Source organism: Archocentrus centrarchus, chromosome 13 (assembly GCF_007364275.1).
Source record: "Archocentrus centrarchus isolate MPI-CPG fArcCen1 chromosome 13, fArcCen1, whole genome shotgun sequence".
NCBI classification, from domain to species: Eukaryota; Metazoa; Chordata; class Actinopteri; order Cichliformes; family Cichlidae; genus Archocentrus; species Archocentrus centrarchus.
This window is the reverse complement of record NC_044358.1, coordinates 41,941,186-41,961,329: the sequence shown is the minus strand read 5'-3', so window position 1 is coordinate 41,961,329 and position 20,144 is coordinate 41,941,186. Positions and strand designations below refer to the sequence as shown.

The window sequence follows — 20,144 nt, the reverse complement described above, 5'->3', positions numbered from 1 at the left end:
GTATCTCTGTGTACATATGTGTGTAAATTGACAGATGTGTGTACCTGAAATTAGGCGCTGAGGCCCATTCTAGGGCGAGGCAAGCCAAGTCCACGGCAGCATAGACCAGCAGGAAGAAAATGGTCACAATGCTGGCGATGGTGTTGAGCTTCCCTGAAAACAGGACCAGCTAGAATGACCGAAACAAAGGAAGAGGGAGCGAGGGGGAAAGACAAACAGAGAGAAGGGATTAGCATTCACAGCAACACTACGCTCCGCAGTCAGAACTGTCTATTTTAATTTTTTTATGACCTTTTTCCAGCTCCTGCCAACTTTTCACTCCAAAATATGAAGTTAAGGACATGATTTTAATGCAAGAATAAAGTGATAAAGCATCACATTTATATACGCAAGTAAACAAGCATGTTCCCTAACTGGCAAATGTAACAGTCATAGATGGTTAAAAAGAAGAGGAGCCTGGTACTGAAATGTGTGCCACATTACACATTCGCTTGTTAATGAAAAGTGCAATAACAGAGAAAACATCTGATAAGGGCTTTGTTGGCTGGATATTTTCCCAAAATATAAAATAAGATCCACAAATGGAACCCAGCAATCAGAGTCATCAAAGCCAAATATAAAAATGTTAGAATTAAAAAGTCTGGAGCCACTCGAGGCTTTAAAGTAAGGTGCAAACAAGGGCAGAGGTTCCATCCATTTTCAAGTCAAGGATCCCCAGATAATTGAGTTTTAGTCCCAAGAAACCTTTCTGCTGTGAGATATAATTATCTGGCTCCACTGTGGCAAAGAGGTGACATAAAGGATAGATTAGACTAGCATCTAGGGAGCAAGATACTGTTAAACTAAACTGTTCTACATTTTCCTGAGGATCCTGGAAGGACCACAGGTGGTCACCTGGCTCTACTCGGGCAACCACTTACTGAGGCTAATGTTGAGTTTTAATTAAGATGTTATCTAGCCTGCTGTTCAGTCAGTCAACTATGTTAGTGAGGGCAGCTACATGACAATACAGCCAAACCCAGTTACACTTCATATTCTCAGTGGCTGATTCAGAGGGAGAGCCACACATCTAATAATGATGACAGCACATGGCCGTATGAGACTCACCTTCTCTTACAGAAGTGCACTAGTTGACTTCTAATGGAGAAGGGAAAAGATGACCCCATTATAAGCACTGCTCCCTGCTATGTTCCCTGATATCAGGATAGGTGAACATGGCTCTGTGTAACTCACTGCAAGTAATTGTGGACAGGAAAGTCGTGACTGAAGGGAGTCAGAGCTGCCACTGTTTTACCTGAGAGCAATTTACTAAGCATAATCAATTATGGTGACAAAGTATAATGTGCACAGTAATGTCCTTAGTGTGATTTGATAATGTGGATTAGGAATAGTCATGAATTTTGGATATTGGAGAAGTCATTAAATTGATTGATAAATAGATAGATAAATTGATGCAAATGTATCTCCTGTTAAAATGCACATTTTCCATTGTTTTACTGTGCTTGGTATCTCGTAATGCACCTAGAAGTAAAATGCAATTGTTAAGCTATAAATTAAACTACATTATGTTTGAATGTTACGTGTCATCATCACTGAGCTCAGGTGTTAGAAGTGACGACATTGAATGTCCCTGAAAACCTAGACTCTCATTTAGCCGGCTGTTAGCCATCGTCTTCCCTGGGACACAAAAGCTTCAGAAGACAAAAATTGGATTTTTACATATTTATTATATGCTACAGAGCAAACTATGGAAATGTCTAATGCTTGTGTTAACCACAGATATTATTTCAGGCATCTAAGCAAAAATTAATAAAAAAAAAAAAAAAAACACAAAAACTTACTGATATTTAGACGAGTGCAACCAAAGTCATAAGTCACATACATAAAGCTACAGCACAATTTTAGATTTATAGTGAACTTAAAATGTGTCAACCAACTGGAAACCCGTCAATGATAAATCTAATATTCACTTTTCTTTCAGTTTAGCTTTTTCTCCAACTACAAGCTGCTAAATATTCCCCTAAATGCTGACAGCGAGGATTAAGATCAGAAATCCAGCTTCAAATACAGCTGTGTAAGACTGAAAAGTCAACAGAGGGTCTTCTGATCTTTGTCAATAATCCAAAGTTTTTATTCACTTTAATTTGGTTTTAGTTATAGAGAGCCAACTGACAACGACAGCTGTCTCAAGGTGCTTCATATTGCAAGGTTAAGACCCTACAATATTAGAAAGAGAACCCCAATAATCAGATGGTCCCTTATTAGCAGCAATTGTGATGGTGAGGAAAAAACCTCCCTTTTAACAGGAAGAAATCTCCATCAGAACCAGGCTGAGGGAGGGGCAGACATCTACCGCCACCAACTGGGGTAGTGAGGGGAAAGAGAAGAGAAAAAAAAGGAGAGCATAGAGACACAAGAACAAAACACAGACTATAGGAGAGAGAAGACAAAAAGTTAATGATATGCAGTATTGGCCTGTAAATGCATCAGGAGTGAAAAAAGGGGAGGAGAGAAGAGAAGAAATGCTCAGTGCATCATGTGAAATCCCAAAGCAATGTGAGCCTATAGCAGCACAGCTAAGGGATGATTCATGTTCTGTCTCCCATCCTTTTAGAAACTCGAGGAACCACAAGGAATCCCACATTTACCATTTTATACTTCATACCACAACATGGAAGACATCAAAACTATCAGATCAAATTTTGGTTTAGAATATTCTGTGTTGCATTTTATAATATTTATCATTACCTTGCTTGCAAATGGCAACGGCATCCACATCCGAGCAAATATTACAACCAGACATCTTTGATCCATTTGACATGAAACTAAATCTTAACGATAAACAACCTTGATTACCCCACCCCAGCTGAACACCATCATTTATTTTATTGAAACTCTAATGTCACACTAATACCTGCATGCTACTTTCACAACACATTATCAGCTGTGCCCATCACACAACCCACAGCTTAGCGGTTCATTCAGTATGTAAATTACACTCATTTGCAACAATCTCTGTTGAATTGTGGCGTGAATGCGAATAAAAGGTAAAAAAATGGATCTCTTTCCCACTGCGAGCTTCCATTCCTCAAGCATCTCACCATCACGTTGGTAGAGGAACAGCGTGTGTAAATCTTTCAGGTAAAGACCGTCATTAGCTCTTCTGCACTGAATGAAACAATTTCTGCAGTTGTTTCAACATCATAGAGTGAGCTTTTTGGATGTGGGCTGCAGGGGCTGATTGTACAGAACAGGCTGGGGTGGGGGGTGCAGTACTGTGTTTGTACAGTACTGCTGTACTGTACAAACACAGAATGCCGTCCCTCTCTCTCTCCCTCACCTGATAATGTGTGTTTTATGATTTGCACTCAGAAACTCATTCAGAGTTGGGGAACATATTTATGGCGGGATATATCATGTGGAGGGGAGATAGTAGAAGCACTGTGATCACCAACTTTGTGACCATAAGGCAGATGTACAATGAAGACGAGAGAAAAAGCAGAAAATGTAACGGCAGGGAGCTGAAATTAATGATGTCACATTATTGACAGGCAGTGAGAACAGGTCACAAGATGCACCGAGGGAGTAGGGAGGCTGAGAAGGGGGGGAGAAAAAAAGAGGAGAGGGAAAGACAAAAGAAAGAGAGAAAGCAGGCGAGAGCACTGCTGACCTCTGGCAGTCAAAGTCAGTGGTTGTCTCTCCAGTGCACCCCTGGGAGCCGACTCTACCAGAGCATTAATTAGCCATTAACTTAGACACAGGCCTGCATGTACAACTGCTCTGACAGCACAACTGAGTGTGAATGAGATGCGTGCATGTGTGTGTGTGTGTGTGTGTGTGTGTGTCAGTATGCACACCAAATCTCTCATGTTACTGTGCACTGATTTAAAAGATTGTTTTTACTGGAGAGGAGTGTGCATTATTTACCACAGATTATAATGCAGCATGAGGGCTCTCTCGCTCTCTCTCTCTCCTTCACACACACACACACACACACACACACACACACACACACACACACACACACACACACACTTTTATTAAATAAAAAAATGTAAGTGGAAGAAGCTGAGTAATGCTTTGGACTACAGAACTGTGCTTTTCCAGAAATGGCTAAAGGTTCCAGGCAACAATCAGACACCACGTGCTTAAGTGTGTATTCGGGTTCAGGTGCAGAAAGCCGGGTCCATTCGTTTTAGGACAGTAAAGATTTTCTGAATTCTGTACACCACCACAGTGGATTTGAAATAAAACAATAAAGAAGTGAAAACTTTCAGCTTTAATTGAACGAGGATTCAAATGAACCTCGACTATGAAGACGTGTAAAGTTTATTACATTAACATTAATATAAGCAATGTAAATTTTATATTATAAAATCTCAACATCTCAGTATTTATAAAATAGGTCATCGTTAACATTGGAATACAGACTGGAATCTCAAATGGTCGGAACGGTCTTAGTCCCAAACTCTGGACTCTCTTTGAGTGTAGCGTCATCAGGGAGGAAAGCATAACTGACATTACTCAAACTGTACATCAAAAATGAAAATGATCACAGAGACAAGGAGGTGAGCATCGGTGCTGCAACTGCTCCTTTATGCTAACTAAGAGGAAAGATGTTTGTTGTACAGAGCTCAGCTTTCTGTCATCAGCTGTTAGAGACACAAACTATTGTTTTATGATAAAACAGATGCCATCAACAGTCATTTCAGATAAGATTTGCATCCACTGCCATGATATAGTCCCCCCTCTGCTTTTATATCCAATTCAATTTCACATTTGCACGCATAAACATGGTCCATAATTACCGGCTCGAGAACATCTGGTGGCTATTGTATGGCTGCAAATGACATGTCTGTATCCGTCTGAGTTGTTCCACTGAGCTGACTGAAGTGACCCATTGTCAAGTTTCTCCATTTAAATTCCTCATGACAGAAAATTGTAGACAAAGCATTTTGTTTTAGTTGTCCCTTATGACAAGCAGCATTTGTGGGTTCTTTTAGCCAACTTCAGTCAAATACATCAGGAGAGAACTGCCAAGAAACCCAGCCACAGGTCTTTTGGAAGTTGTCTCAGGAAAGCTGTGAAGACTAACATCACTTCCCTTTTTTCCTTTCCACTAGAAATAAAAAGTGGTGCGCTGTCACACTTTTTGTAGTGTTTTGTAAACTCCGGAACATTAGAAATTGCAACAGCTCTGAAGTTTACAATTTACATCATCGACCCAGAATGCACCATGCACAAAAAGTATTAAAAAAGTCACAATGTGTAACAAATATTTAGGATTTCAAAACAGTGAAACGGTTTCACACGTGCTTCAGTAAGAGAGGACATGAGCTCAGTAGATGAAGCAGTCAGCGTTCCCTGTAACACAGTTTAGGATTTACAGTCCTTTTGCTCAATCAATCAAAATGTTCAACAACTCCTCACAAAAAAACAAAAAGATTTCAGCAAAACCGATCTACCTTTCAAAGTAGCCTCCTTGTGCACTTCTGGAGTGTTTTCAGTTTGTCTGCTAGTGTTAGATTACTCCTGGATGTCTGCTCTAAAACTGTGGTCAAACATTAACAAACATCACCTTCACTGTAAAAATGACCACAAATTTATATTAAGTATCATTACCGGTCATTAAAGCTGGACCCAGCTACAACCAAGGAAACACAACAGCAGTTTTCAGTGGAAAAAATCCACAGTGTTGTCAGGAGTTCCCCAGGGTCTGACTGTAAAAATCCAGCTCTACTGTAACGTGTGTCCCTGAGGCATCTGTCACTCATAAAGTTGTCACAAAATTAAGTTTAAATCAAATAGGCAACACAATAATATCAAAGGACTTCTTTGAACTGGTCCAGAGGTTTTATAAGAAGATAACCTTTAACAGGGGCTGGGCCAATTTTAAATCATGCAAGGTTTTCAATACTCATGAGCAAAATCTTCAGTTTGTACCTTGCAGTCTCGCTCTTGGTTGGACCAAACGTACTTCAAACTATTCATTTGTCTTGGGTTACAGCTTATTTTCAGATCACCCATTCAACCCTATGCTCTGCAATCTTCCTTTCAACCATTTATGCTTTTTCTCTCCGTGTGTTCCCCGGCTATTTCGCCTTTACTTAGAAGTCCAATAAAATCAACGCAAGGCCCGTGCCTCCCTCTTCCCTCCTCTGTCTTCCTTTTCAATCCCACAGCACGTGAAAGTTCAAGGCAAAGATTACAATCAAACTTTTGTCATCAGTAAATCATTCAAACGGTGGAGGACGAGGCAGAGAGAAAGAGGACGGGAGTCAATGATTTCTGATGATGGCAGCAGCGGCGACGCAGCTAACGATTTCCATCTAATTGCTGCTCCTCTGCTCCTGGAGAGCGTCGGGGATGAAGAGGACGAGAGAGGGACAGTGAGTGAGAAAAAGAGAGGGCGCAAATAATGACAAGCCATTCAGCCTTTAACACTCACCTCTGATAATGATGGTTTAGTCAGGCCTATTTGCTCCTAAGATCCTCCGCCTGCTCTTCATCTCTCTATCCCCACCCTCCTCTCCTCTGCCAATATTTTCTCCTCGCCTAAATTGGCTTCTTTCCTCCACTTAGATGGCACAATAGAAGAAAAAAACACTGTGTGCTGTGTATTGGTCAGAGGGAAAAAAGTGCCGGTTTGTTCCATTCAGCTGCTCTGATATTGTTCAGTCTGCACTGCATCAAAGTTCTAATCACTTTTTGCTAGTAATTAACCCAGACTGGAAGAGAATCAATCAGAGGATATTGTTTGACTTAATCTTGCTTATCAAATGTTTGTGAATTAAAGCGAATCTATTCTGCTCATTTCCACCTCCATATTTTCATCCGTGGACTCTACTAGATTAGCTGTGCATGATTCACAGTTCAAAATGATCAGCCTGTACTTACACTGTAAACCTGAATGCTGAAAGGAGTTGAATAGATTAAGCTGTGCAAACTAAATATCATCAAATTTCACTTAAATATTTTGAATTTGAGTGAACATGAACTATAAACAACTGCTTAAGAAAGCTCTAGAGAGCATAATTTCACTATGTGTGTCTGACGGCATGACATTAGTGTGTGGTGTGGATTAATGTGAGCTCTGTCAGGCTGAAGAAAGGTCCATGCATGCAGTCATGGATGAGTATGAAGAAAGACAGAAGGAAGGACAGTAAAAGGAACAACTACCTGCCACCAGCCTTACCCTGAACTTATTATTATTATTATTATTACATTTTTATTATTATACCCTTATTATTATAATACCCTAAATTTCCCCTTTGCGGGACAATAAAGGCTGTTTCTTCTTCTTCTTCTTCTTATTGCAGTCTCCTAAAAGTAGCATTTAGATTTTGGCATAAATATGTAAGTATGCATGTTGCATCCTTCTAAAGTTGCTTTGGTAGTGTTTCATTTACATTTGTGTTAGATTAGCAAAACTATGACACCGTGAGTGAAGTGGGCTGTTAGGGTGGTGAATACCACCGTGTTAATGTTGGTAGATGAGAGTCTGCAGAGTGACGCTCTGATCAAATGGAAAAATAAAGGCACGTGAAGTGAACTTTAAGCTTTAAACTCCAAAGTACTGCAGATCAAGTTGCAATTTTAAAGAAGTACAAAAGAGACTAATAAATGCTTATTTAGTTATGTCTTGTTTGTTGACTTAATCCCATGGCAGATGCGAATAAAAAAATGAAATACTGTTCACGGCCAGAGCTATGCACCTGAAATGAACATTCATTTCTCCTTCCATGCTTCCATCCATCCAGTGAGGGGAGAGTGGAGATCAGTCCCATATGCTGTGGTGAAAGAGTGTGAAAGTGAAGCTGCCAATTTATCAGTTGATCTGAATTCCTACCCTCACTTATGGCCATGAGCTGTGGAGAGTGACTGAAAGAATGAGCCTGTGGATACAAATGGCAGAAATGAGCTTCCTCTGAAGGGAGCCTGATCTCTCCCTTAGAGACAGGAAGAGGAGCTTGGTCATTTGGGAGGGGGTCAGAGTAGCACTGCTATCCTCTGCATCGAAAGGAGCTGGTTGAGGTATTCAGGCACCTGAACTCCTGCCTCCTGGATGCCTCCTACGTCAAATGTTTCAGGCATGTCCAAGACCAGCTCTAAGACACACTGCAAAGGAGCATCCTGGTGCCCCCAACCGCTCCCCCACCACACCCCAAGAAAAGCTGAGGCAGGGGAAAGAGAGTTTGGGGCATCTCTGCTTAGACTGCTGTTCCTACAAACTGGACGTAGAAAAGTGGTGGAAAATGGATGGACGGACGGACGGACGGATGCCCTTCCTAGATCAAAGATTAGAAAAACTGTCTGGAATGAAGCATTTAGAGGAGTCTGAAGCCGGACTTTTTGGGTCACAAGGATTACCTGCACATCCACTGACATCATTATTTCAATCTTTGGCATCCACCATTGTAATTATATATATATATATATATATATATATATATATATATATATATATATATATATATGAATGACAGAAAAATAAGTAAGCACATAATCGGTCCACTTTAATCTAAAGGGACATAAATGCCGGCAGCAGTTATGAATAACATTATAAAGTGTCAGATACCTGACAGATTTAGCCTCTGTGACAGCAGTCTGTAATCATGTTAACAAAAGTGAGATGCATTTCATCTTGATCCATTTTGCTCCCAGCTGCTATCAGCTGTGAATCCACAGACTGTGGGCACCACACAATAGCACAAGGAGGACAAGTCATCCAGTAAGAGTATATATCTGAGACATTAATTAAAGAAGGGGGAAAGGGTGGTATTTTAGCATCCTCCCCTTTTAAAAGTTCTATATAATACCAAACTACACAGCTATAAACAGTTAAAGTAAGTCAGTTGTACTTTTCTGGAAAACTCCCTGAACACCATTAAACCAAAGAGACTTTAGTGATTCCGAAGCACGCCTTTGGAATGCATTAGTCGACAGAATGACTGACTTCAGGTGCCATTTGTTTAATGCAAATGCACAAATTTAAGCAGCAGAATGACAGGTCTGTGTGGATGCAGATTGAGCAGTGACAGAAAACAAAGACATCAAACTGCTCAGGCTGAACTGGTGAACGAATAAGTTGAGTTTGAAGGAAGAGAGGACTTTCTGATCTTTTTGCCTGAGGAAAGTTTCTTTCAAAAAGACTGAACAATCCAAACAACAGGAATTTGAGATGATTTTGTCCTCATACCTCGCCAACCTTGCATTAATTATACAGGAATAAGAGTGGCTTGTTTGAATGTTCTCCAGCTTCCTTTTATACCACGCATTATATCTCCCATTGCTCAGCGGGAATTTATTCTTGATTAATTGATTTCAGAAAAATATTTGAAACCAAGTTTAAGGCTAGTGTTGTTTTATTTGGACTTCTGTCACCTTTGAATCTTTTTTTTTTTTACATTTCTTTCTTTATTTTTGTTTGTTTATGCCATGTAGAACATTTTCCCACATTTTCAGGGGAAAAAACGGCTGATGTTTGGACAAAACATGACGCTGACGAGAGAAAATCTAACCTTTACACATTTGCTTATCACTACTAACCTGCACTAGGAACCAGGAGATTAGCACTGACACCCAGGGGTTCCCACTGTGGGATGTCTTCTTAGCTGGCAACAACACCTTACCTGCAGACATGAAAAAATATACATAGGTGTGAACAACAGACCCTTCAAATCTTGGCATTAAAATATTTAGCACCATCTTTACCATAAGGCCAGGCTTCAAGGCCCATGTGTAGACAGAACAGCTACATTAGTGCGAGTGCAATAAATGGCCTTCCTTGGTTTTAATAGACAGTATTATCTATTAAATGTGCTCCCAGAACTAGAAAAGAGGACACAGTTTGACACAGTGTCGATATGGGGTTAAGTTAAATAGCAGAGGGGTGTACTATGAAGCCAGATTAATGGGTTAGTGAGCTAAGTTGAGCTTAGAGTCAGTTTTCAGTTATCTCTTTGCCTGTACTTGTGCTGAACACATAACCTGGTCAGTAGCAGGTTATGTGCAGAGTTCAAAATCAGCTCCATTGGGTCTTTATTTATTCTATTTATTTAAGTGTTAGTTTACGTATCTGCAATGTTGCTTTTGGTTTACATGTGAAATATTGAGCGGCCTGGGTCTAAGTATTTCATTGGCGGTAGTAATATGCCATTGTTACCCATTTATGACAATAATAAACTAAACTAAACAAAGCAATGACCATAAACAAGACTTTGCTGATATGCATTACTGACTATATTGCCAGGTCTTATTGTCTATCTAATTTGTCACCCGACATGTTTGAATAATACACTAAAATAGGGAGATGTTAACACAGTATGAGAGAAAAAAAACACCAACTGGAAGCAACTGAAAATCCCACTCTGTGACTCCACAGGCTCTTTCCATTTCATTTCATTTTTTATTTCCAATAGCAACAGATATAAATAATAAGTGACAATGGTAAAGTGCACAGAACAGATCTGATTTGCACTAGGGATGGTATTTTCTGTTACTGACATTTGCACAAAATTTATGTAATTAACTAAATGTCTGGTTTGAAAAGAAAGAGAGAGGGAAAGCGAGTGGGCAGGCGACAGCGAGGGAGACAAACTAAGCTGACGTGTCACTCTAATACCTTACAGGCCTGTATGGTCTGTTGAAAGACATTTACATATATTTACATGCACCACCCTCCCAAAGTGTTGGAACAGTGAGGCCAATCCCTTTATTTTTGCTGTAGAGTGAAAACATTTGGGTTTGATATATTTGAGACAAAGAAATCAACATCTCAGCTTTTATTTACAGGTATTAACATCTGGATCTGATACACAGTTCAGAAGATGGCACCTTTTGTCTGAACCCACCCATTTTACGGCAAGCAAAAGTATCAGAACATGTGACTGACAGGTGTGTTTTGTTGCCCGGGTGTGTCCTGTTTCAAACAATAAACAGAGCTGAATGTCTGCGCTCAGTTTCAGATTTGGGTTTTGCCTGTGCAGACTGTGCATTTGTAGTTAGAGTAATAACCAATATGAAAACCAGAGAGCTGTCTATGAGTGAAAAACAAGCAATTGTGAAGCTGAGAGAAGATGCAAAATCGATCAGAGCCATTGCACAAACATTGGCCACAGTCAGTACAAAGGGTTTGGAACGTCCTGAAGATGGATGTCGTCACTGGTGTGCTGAGTAACAGATGTCAAACAGGTTGACCAAGGAAAGCAAAAACCCTAAAACAACTGTTAGTGACATCAACAACAACAACGGCCAGAGGCCAGGAATGAAGGAATCAGAAGTAATCACAATCTACTGTTCACAGAAGACTTCATGAACAAAAGTACAGAGGCTTCACCAGAAGATGCAAACCACTAATCAGCAAGAAGAATCAGAAGGCCAGGCTGGAATTTGCCAAGAAGTACAGAGACAAGCCTCAGAAATTCTGGGACAAAGTTTTATGGACTGATGAGACAAAGATTAACCTTTAGGCTGAAGATTGGAGAAAGAAAGGATCTGCTCATGATCCCAAACATGCAAGCTCATCTGTGAAACTCAGTGGAAGTAATTTGACCCAAAACACACTGCCAAACTACAAAGGTGTTCATCAGGGGCAGGAAGTGGGAGGTTTTAGACTGGCCTAGTCAATCTCCAGACTCAAACCTTATACAGCAGTTAACCTGCTAAAGAGGAGACTGAAGGGAGTAACCCCCCCAAAACAAACAAATGGAGAGGCTAAGGTGAAAGCCTGGAAAAGCATCACAAAAGAAGAATGCAAAAGTTTAGTGATGTCAGTGGGTCACAGGCTTGATGCAGCAAAGGATTTGCAACTAAATATGAAGTCTTATTCACTTTAATCTGTTATATTTGTTCCAGTTCTTTTGCTCACAAGAAAAATGGGTGACGTTGTATCACATCCAGTTGTAAATACCTGGAAATAAAAGCTGAGATGTTGATCTTTTGTTTCATATTGATTTTTTAATGTCAACCCCAAATGTTTTCAGTTTACAGAAAAATAAAGTTTTGTCCTCACTGCAATACTTTTGGAGGGGAGCGTACATCTCATAGCTTCTTCCATGACATTTCATTTTTTGTGGCTGAGACAGCAGAGGTAAGATCAGTGAAAGACAGAGCTGACTATGGAAACATAAATGAGGCTCACAAGATGGAGAGAATGGAAGTTCAGGGATGAGACGGGCGATGGGTGGTCGAGGGGAATCTGAGTTTAAGAGTAAATTTCACAGCTGATAAAGGATTGGAATTAAATCAGCGAGACTTTGAAGTCAAATCAATGCAGCAGAGGATGGAGATGGAAAAGATGGAGAGAGGCAGGACAGAGGTGAAGGAGTTAGAGATTAGCGAGTTAGAGAAGAGAAAGAAATGAAAGAAAAGATGTGTGGGATGGCAGGAGAAAAAAAACAAGAAACTCCTTTTGAGTGTGTGCGCTAGAAAGTGACGCATCCATCACTTCGTTTGCATAGGACAGTGGCAAGGTTAAGCAGTGAGTAGCATGCATGAGTGACAACAACAAGAACACACACATTTACAGTGTGATCATATTATCCCTTTTACACACACACAAACACACACCCTCTCCTACAAGAAAATTACACATTTATGGGTCCACAGTTACTGACTCTTAATTAAACAGATTAATCTAACTTAAGTTAACCCTTTGGCTGTCAGCGAGCAGACAGACTCTTACCGGAGTCGTCTGCCTCTGTTCTGTCTGATCACTTCATCGAGGAACTCTGACTAATACGGCCATTTATCTCCCCTGACACACACGCACGAGCACAGCTATACACACAGAGAGAAACAGGCCAAATCCATTTGCAACAGGCTTAACAAAAAAGGAGAGGACGGGATAAGGAAGTTGCTCAGAATCATTAATAATGACAAAGCAGCAGGCAGCGTCGACTCACACAGAGAAGTGATTGAAATCACACAAATGCTGCGCTCACTTGATATGGGAATGGCTTCAACTCAAAGGGTTTGTGTTCGAAGTTTAAAAGAAGCTATAAGCAACAATGATCCCTGAAATACACACCCACGCCTACACACACACAGACTCCCACGCACATATAAAAAAAATGTTCTGCTGGACGTTGAGGTTATACCTAAATATGCAGCTTTTTGGATATTCTTTCACTGTGTAGGTACAAACCAAATTCCCAACCCAACCTGACTGTGCTCCCAGACACTTCATGATGATGATGAGGTATTGAAAATCTTAACAATGCTGCATCACATTTTTTTTTTTTTATTAATGTGGAAATTTAAACACACCTGTGTTATCTATGGTCAGAACTGTTCTGTAACAGATCCCATGCAGCTGTAACATTCTGTTACTGTGTTCTGCTTGTAACGTCCTCTCCCATTGATTTTTGCACATACAGCCAAAATCACAGCAAATCCATCATCATATTTTTAATCAGTCAATGCAGACACAAGCCTGGTAAATGCAGGCTGCACATTTTTTTTTGTTTCAAATGTTTAAATAGAAACCATCACAGCTTGTGATGGAGCTTCAGTTTACCGCACTGCTGCTAACTTAGTGGCTCGGATTCAACATTTAGTCAACTTTTCACACGTCTTTAGCAACTTTTTCTCAAATATTGACATAGCAAAGGAAGACTGGCAGACATGGTGCTGCTTCCAATTCTCTGAGCTGCTCTATCACAGCCATTATATTTAACACAGGTGTATAATTTTGTTAGATGACACTGAGTAAAAAAAATTGAATATTTATGTAGATTATAGTCAACTCAAAAAGTGATACCAAACACTTTTGCTTCTGCTCTTAAGGCAGCAGCAGCTCTCACACTGTAATCTGTGAGGCTCATTGTTTTCATCCTTAGATGAGCCTCACGTAGAGGACCACACCCACAGTCCCTGCTGTAGAAGCAACTTAAATGCTGCAAAGGAATACATTTTAGAGGAAATTATAACTAAACGAATTGAAAGATGGTCAAAAAAATATCAAGAAACATCACGAGCAATTTTAGAAATTAAAAAAAATTCTCTAAACCTACTTACTACCCAACATGTACTACAGTGCTGTGAAACGTAAACCAGAGTAAATACAAACTGCAATCTTTAAATGAAGATTTTGTTCATCAAGGGGGAAAAAAAGCTATCCAAACCTACCCGGCCATATGTGAAAAAGTAATTGCCCCCCAAACCTAATAACTGATTGGCAGCAAGCTCTGCAATCAAGAATCTGTGATAAGTGCCAGTGAGTCTTTCACATCACTGTGGAGGAATTTTGGCCCACTCGTCTTTGGATTAATTCAGCCACATTGGAGGGTTTTCCACTATGAACGGCCTGTTTAAGGTCATGCCAAAGGATCTCAATCAGATTTAAGTCTGGACTTTGACTTGGTCACTCCAAAACCTTCATTTTGGGTCTTTTGAGCCATTCAGAGGTGGACTTGCTGGTTGTTTCAGATCATTGTCCTGCTGCAAAACCCAAGTGCTCTTGAACCTCAGGGCATAACTGATGGTTGGACATCCTCATCAGTTAAGTTATGACTTAACAAGGGGGGCAATTACTTGTCTCACAGGGCCAGAGAGGTTAGGTTAGCATTTTTGCCTTAATAAATTATTATTTAAAGATGGCATTTTGTATTTACTCAGGTTATCTCTGTCTAATATTAAAATTTGTTTGATGATTTGAAACATGACAAATCTGCAAAAAAATAAATTGGGATATAAAAAATTACTTTTTTACTAATACTTTTTGACAGCACTGTTATACAAATACTATGATATTGGATTATATAGGACAGTAAAAAATACTCCAGCTGAAAGGATAATTATGGCTCTAGGTATTAAAGCTGACGGCAGATTATTATTTCAACTGCTTTATTATTACCATTATTTAGTCTATAATCAAACGTATCATCTCCTGCTGCTCTTAGGATATACAATATTCAGTAGCAACATTTGCATTTACATATAGGATGACCCTTTTTATGAAAAGTGATACATCTGATTGTCTGTCAGCCGGTGCTGCTGTGAAACTGACACGCCAAAGTTTAGAGTGTATTTTCCCAATTGTCAGTGGCATTTTCACATTACAAATCACATCTGTGTCCCTGGCATATTTTAAAACACTGAAATGTCAGCAAAATGTTAAACAAATCTAAGAGTGGTTTCAGTGGAAATGCCTCCCTGAAAAAAACAAAACAAAACGACACACAAAAAGGAACCACCTACCAAACAGGTCATCTTTGGCCAAGGCGTAGAGGATGCGTGAGGCCCCAATGAGGTTGCTCATGGCAGCAGACAGCGTGGAGGAATAAACGCCGATGATGACAAAGGGGTGCCAGATGTTGATGTCCCTCAGGAAACTGTAATCCCGCTGAAGCAGAATGCTGTGAGGGTTTGAAGAATGGATGTTCAGTTTGCTTCTGCAGCATCTCCAGTTTCATATGTTCTATTACAGAGGTACTATACTTCTGCGTGCTACAACTCAGTGCTCCTGTTTTTCAGGCGGAACCAGAGTGAATATTAAACTATAAGGGATAATATTTTCCAGATTTTGTTGACAGGTTGGGAACTTGAGGATTTCTTGAACATTTTTCAACCACAGTTTTGAAAAACTTTCAACCATAAACAGTTCATACTATTGTTGCCCATTGTACTTCTACACAACAATTTGGAGCTACAGTAGAAAACCGATGTGAGATTGATTCCAAAGTGAATGGCTTTGCCATCCTGCAGGAACAATGGCACTGTGTTGTTTCAAGTTATATAAAACAGGATTGAAAACTTCAGCTGGCTAGCATGGACATTTTTGATTACTGAACAACATGAATAACAGCTTCCCATGACTCTAAAACACAATATTTAATAAGGACAATGTTTAACTTTGTGCTCTTTTTCTTAGTGCTTTCTTAGTTTTAGACATTCTTATTAATTAGTATGATTTTTCCTTTTATGTAACCAGCTAGGAGAGTACCTGACAGGAACATCACAGAATAGAATATTATATGTAAAGAAACTTATATATAAAGTTCTTATTTTATTCCTAGAAAAAAAACAACTGTTTGAAATATTCACTTGCTGTTACTGTTGTATCCTGAGCCCACTAATGATCATACATATACACCTTTTGATACACCTCTGAAATTACATAAATATACCACAGCTGCCTAATTATGCACCAGATATTCCACATTATGTTTGTCGCTTAAACAAACAACAGGTCATCTGCATCACAGTAAAGTCTGAACTGTTGCTCTGGTAGCTTTTTATTATTTTTGTAATTATTATTATTTAGGGAATATCATTCTGACTTGGCACTGTAAATGGATAAGAACATTACTTTTTTTTTTCCTATCTCAACCTAACACTAGCATTCTCCACTGTAGCACCAACACTCTGTATGTCCTCCTTCACTACAACCATAGATCTTCTGTGGTCTTCCACTTTTCCTCATGCCTAGCAGCTCCATCTTCAATATCATTTTTCCAGTTTATCCACTTTCCCTCCTCTGCACATGTCCAAACCATCTCAACCTTACCTTGCCTTGACTTTGTTTCTGAACCGCTCGAGCTGTCCCTCTGACGTACTTATTTCTAATCCCATCCATTTTGGTAACTCCCAGTGAGAATCTTAAGATCTTCAGCTCTGCCACCTGTCTTTTTGTTAGTTCCACCATCTCCAAACCATACATCATAGCAGGTCTCACTACCATCTTGTAAACCTTCCCTTTCACTTTTGCTGCTATCCTGTCACAAATCACCCGTGACATTCATCTCCACCTATACTGCTGAAAACACACATCAGAGCTCAAAGGGGAAAAAAAAAAAACCATGCTGGATATCTACACTGATATGGACTGCGGAACATGTTAGGAATGAAAGGATGCCACATCATTTGATTGAAATGAAAATTATCAACCTACAGAGGGCTGAATTCACTCTGAAAATTAAAGTGAAAAAATGATGCAGCAGGCTCATCCATCTTGATAAAATTTCATTGCAACAACTCAAAATGATACCCAGTAGTTTGGATGCATGCCTGACAATGATGGGGCATGCTCCTAATGAGATGACCATGTTGGTGTCCTGGGGGATCTCCTCTCAGATCTGGACCAGGGGGATCACTGAGCCCTGGGACAGTCTGAGGTGCAACCCAACCACATGGGATGTACCGAAACATAATTTCCCAGAGGTGTTCTATTGGGTTTAGGCAGAGGTGGCAAAAATACTGACATTCTGTACTTAAGTAGAGGTACAAGTACTTGTGTTAAAAACTCAAAGTAACTCAAAGTAAGAAAGTAAAAAGTAGTTCTTTGGAGGACGTTTCTACCTGCTATTTTTGTGTAAAGCTAACTGAACCTCATTATATATTATTGTAATAATATAAAATAATACATGAGAATAGAAATGTTATTCCAGAATAAATTTTAATCCTAATGAATGTACTCAGCTTGAATCTGTTATGTAGGACGCAAACTGTGAAAGGGAATTAAAAAACAACTGTGTCCTCCACAGCTAAACACCAACATGAGGATACCCAGGGGTTACAGTGGGATTCAGAAGGTGGAGGAACCCTAAGATCAGCTGTAGTGGCTCTGCATGGGGAGAAGAATCACAACTTTCTACTGTGAGCTGCAGTAAATGATCTTGGTGTTGGTGATCAGCTGAGCTGCTGATGCTGCTCTTTTCTTCCTCTCCTGTCCTCTTTCTTATATCTTTCTCCATCTGAGTGAAGTTATCGCTCATTCTTTGCTCTCCCTGGAAATACAGCAGCTGTTTCCTTAGCTAGGAGACACACTGTGTGACAAACTGCACACATTTTTTGTGCTTTATGTTTTCTGTCACTCATTTTCCTCACCATTCCCACATGGAGTCTCTAAAGCACAGCTTCCTCTAGCTCCTCAGTCTCTGAGCGAGCTTTGCAGGAGCCTCTCCCTCTACTGTGTGGTGTGTCTGTGTTACACCTAAAGTTGTTGTTTTTAAAATGTAAGAAGTAGAAAGTACAGATAATTGTGTAAAAATGTAGGGATTAAAAGTAAAAAGTACTCAGAAAAATAAATACTCAAGTAAAGTACAGATACCTGAAAAATCTACTTCCCACCTCTGGATTTAGGACAGGTGAGCATACCTAGCCTATAGAGGTCTGTGCACCCCTCCATGGATATGCCTTCCCAGACCACCACACCGGTCATGCTGATCAATGTTACTGGCAGCATAACGTTCTCCATGGCTTCTCCAGACGCCTTCAGGTTTGTCACATGTGCTCAGGATGAACCTGCTCTCATCTGTGAAAAGTACAGGTGGACCTGCCAACTCTGGTATTCTATGGCAAAAGCCATTCAAGCTCCCTGGTGCCAGGCAGTCAGTACAGGGCGCACGAGAGGAAGTCAGGCAATCAGGCCACCCTCATGAAGTCTGTTTCTGACCATTTGGTGAGAGACATTCACACCAGTGACTGCTGGAGGTCACTTTGTAGGGCTCTGGCAGTGCTCATCCTGTTCCTCCTTGCACAAAGGAACAGATACTGGTCCTGATGATGGGTTAAGGACCTTTTACAGCCCAGTCCAGCTCTCCTACAGTAACTGCCTGTGTCCTGGAATCTCCTCCGTGCTCTTGAGACTGTACTGAGACACAGCAAACCTTCTGGCAATGACACGTATTGATGTGCCATCCTGGAGGAGCTGGACTACCTGTACAACCTCTGTAGGGTCCAGATATCACCTCATGCCACCAGTAGTGACGCTGACCCTAGCCAAATGCTAGGGTCAGCGTCACTACTAGTGTCAAAACTAGCAAAAAAACAATCAGAAAAGATGAGGAGGGAAAAATGTCAGTGGCCCCCACCTGTAAACCATTCCTGTTTAGGGGTTGTCTAATTGTTCCCCTCTAGTGCACCTGTTGTTAATTCATTAAAGCAGCTGAAATGAATTAACAACTCCCCCTGCTATTTAACTGACCAGATCAGTATCCCACAAGTTTAACTGACTTGATGCTCTACTCTGATTAAAAAGCCTTTACCGTATTTTTCGGACTATACGTCGCTCCGGAGTATAGGTCGCACCAGCCAAAAAATGCATAATAAAGAAGAAAAAACATATATAGGTCGCACTGGACTATAAGTCGCACTTTTTTGGGGGGGGGGGGGGGGGGTGGTTGATAGAATCCGAGACTCAGAGCACAAATTCCATCTTGAACGGCAATTTAAAATAATAATGGATTAAAGAACAGGACGAACACGGTTACACCTACGTTATGCTAACGTAGCACATTCAGCTACATGACGCACAACGAACACGTGTTCGGTATTGTTACGTTGTAAACACACTTCCAAAGTCGGCGATATTCACAACAAAGGTCGTCTTTATTAACAGAAAAACAGCTGCTGTAGGCCACAGCCACGCCAACCACAACTACAACAGCGGAACAGCAACACACACACAGGCAAGCTCTCGGTCTTTTTCTCTCTCTCCATGCTGCCTTCACGAACCTCCCGAACAGTCCGAAATCCCACAACATCAACACGCTCTCTAACTAAGAGAATCGCTACAGTATGTTAACGTAACATTAAGTTATTCAGATAACCATAGCATAAAGAACATACTAACAAGTTAACCAAACCATCAATCCATTGAATTCTTCATCCTCGGTGTCACTTCTAAACAATTCCGTACACTCCGTAGACGAAGCGCCGCTTCCTCTTCTGTGTCGCGTTAGTCAGACTCGTCGTCAGCTGCAGTTCCAATTATTCCAGCCTTTCTGAATCCCAACAGGATGGTTTGGTTGTCACTGAAGCCCATGTTTTCTTGATCCATCCAATGACTTCCAGGAAAGTTGGGTGGCGCATTCTCCCAGTTGCCGTTAAGCTGTGCTCTCCATCCATCATCCACTGCGCCCACAGGTTACGCAAGACTGCCTTAAAGCTGCAGTTCACGGAGATGTCAAGTGGCTGGAGTATTTTGGTTCATGTGTTATAAATGTCACATATACGTCGCTCCGGAGTATAGGTCGCACCCCCAGCCAAACTATGAAAAAAAGTGCGACTTATACTCCGGAAAATACGGTACTTTAATTTTTTGAGGATTCATGTATCAGTACTGTCACTCGTCACAGTACTCTGTTAGTGTAATATTACAGAAAGTGTATTGGGGCCTTGGATCTGGTGGATATGCAAGA

The 20,144-nt window shown here is 40.4% G+C and overlaps 1 protein-coding gene across 4 annotated transcripts in view; it reads right to left on the bottom strand.

Moving 5' to 3' along the window:
• The window catches only part of LOC115791090 (solute carrier family 12 member 9), a 91,019-nt gene that overhangs the window by 26,926 nt on the left and 43,949 nt on the right, over positions 1 to 20,144 (bottom strand). For all 4 annotated transcript variants that reach the window (XM_030745188.1, XM_030745185.1, XM_030745189.1 and 1 more), the window contains exons 8-10: positions 15,202 to 15,359; positions 9,550 to 9,632; positions 45 to 169 (exon numbers count right to left, since the gene is read on the bottom strand). In XM_030745188.1, the coding sequence (XP_030601048.1) occupies positions 45 to 169; positions 9,550 to 9,632; positions 15,202 to 15,359 (366 nt within the window). The remainder of the gene's footprint in view (positions 1 to 44; positions 170 to 9,549; positions 9,633 to 15,201; positions 15,360 to 20,144) is intronic.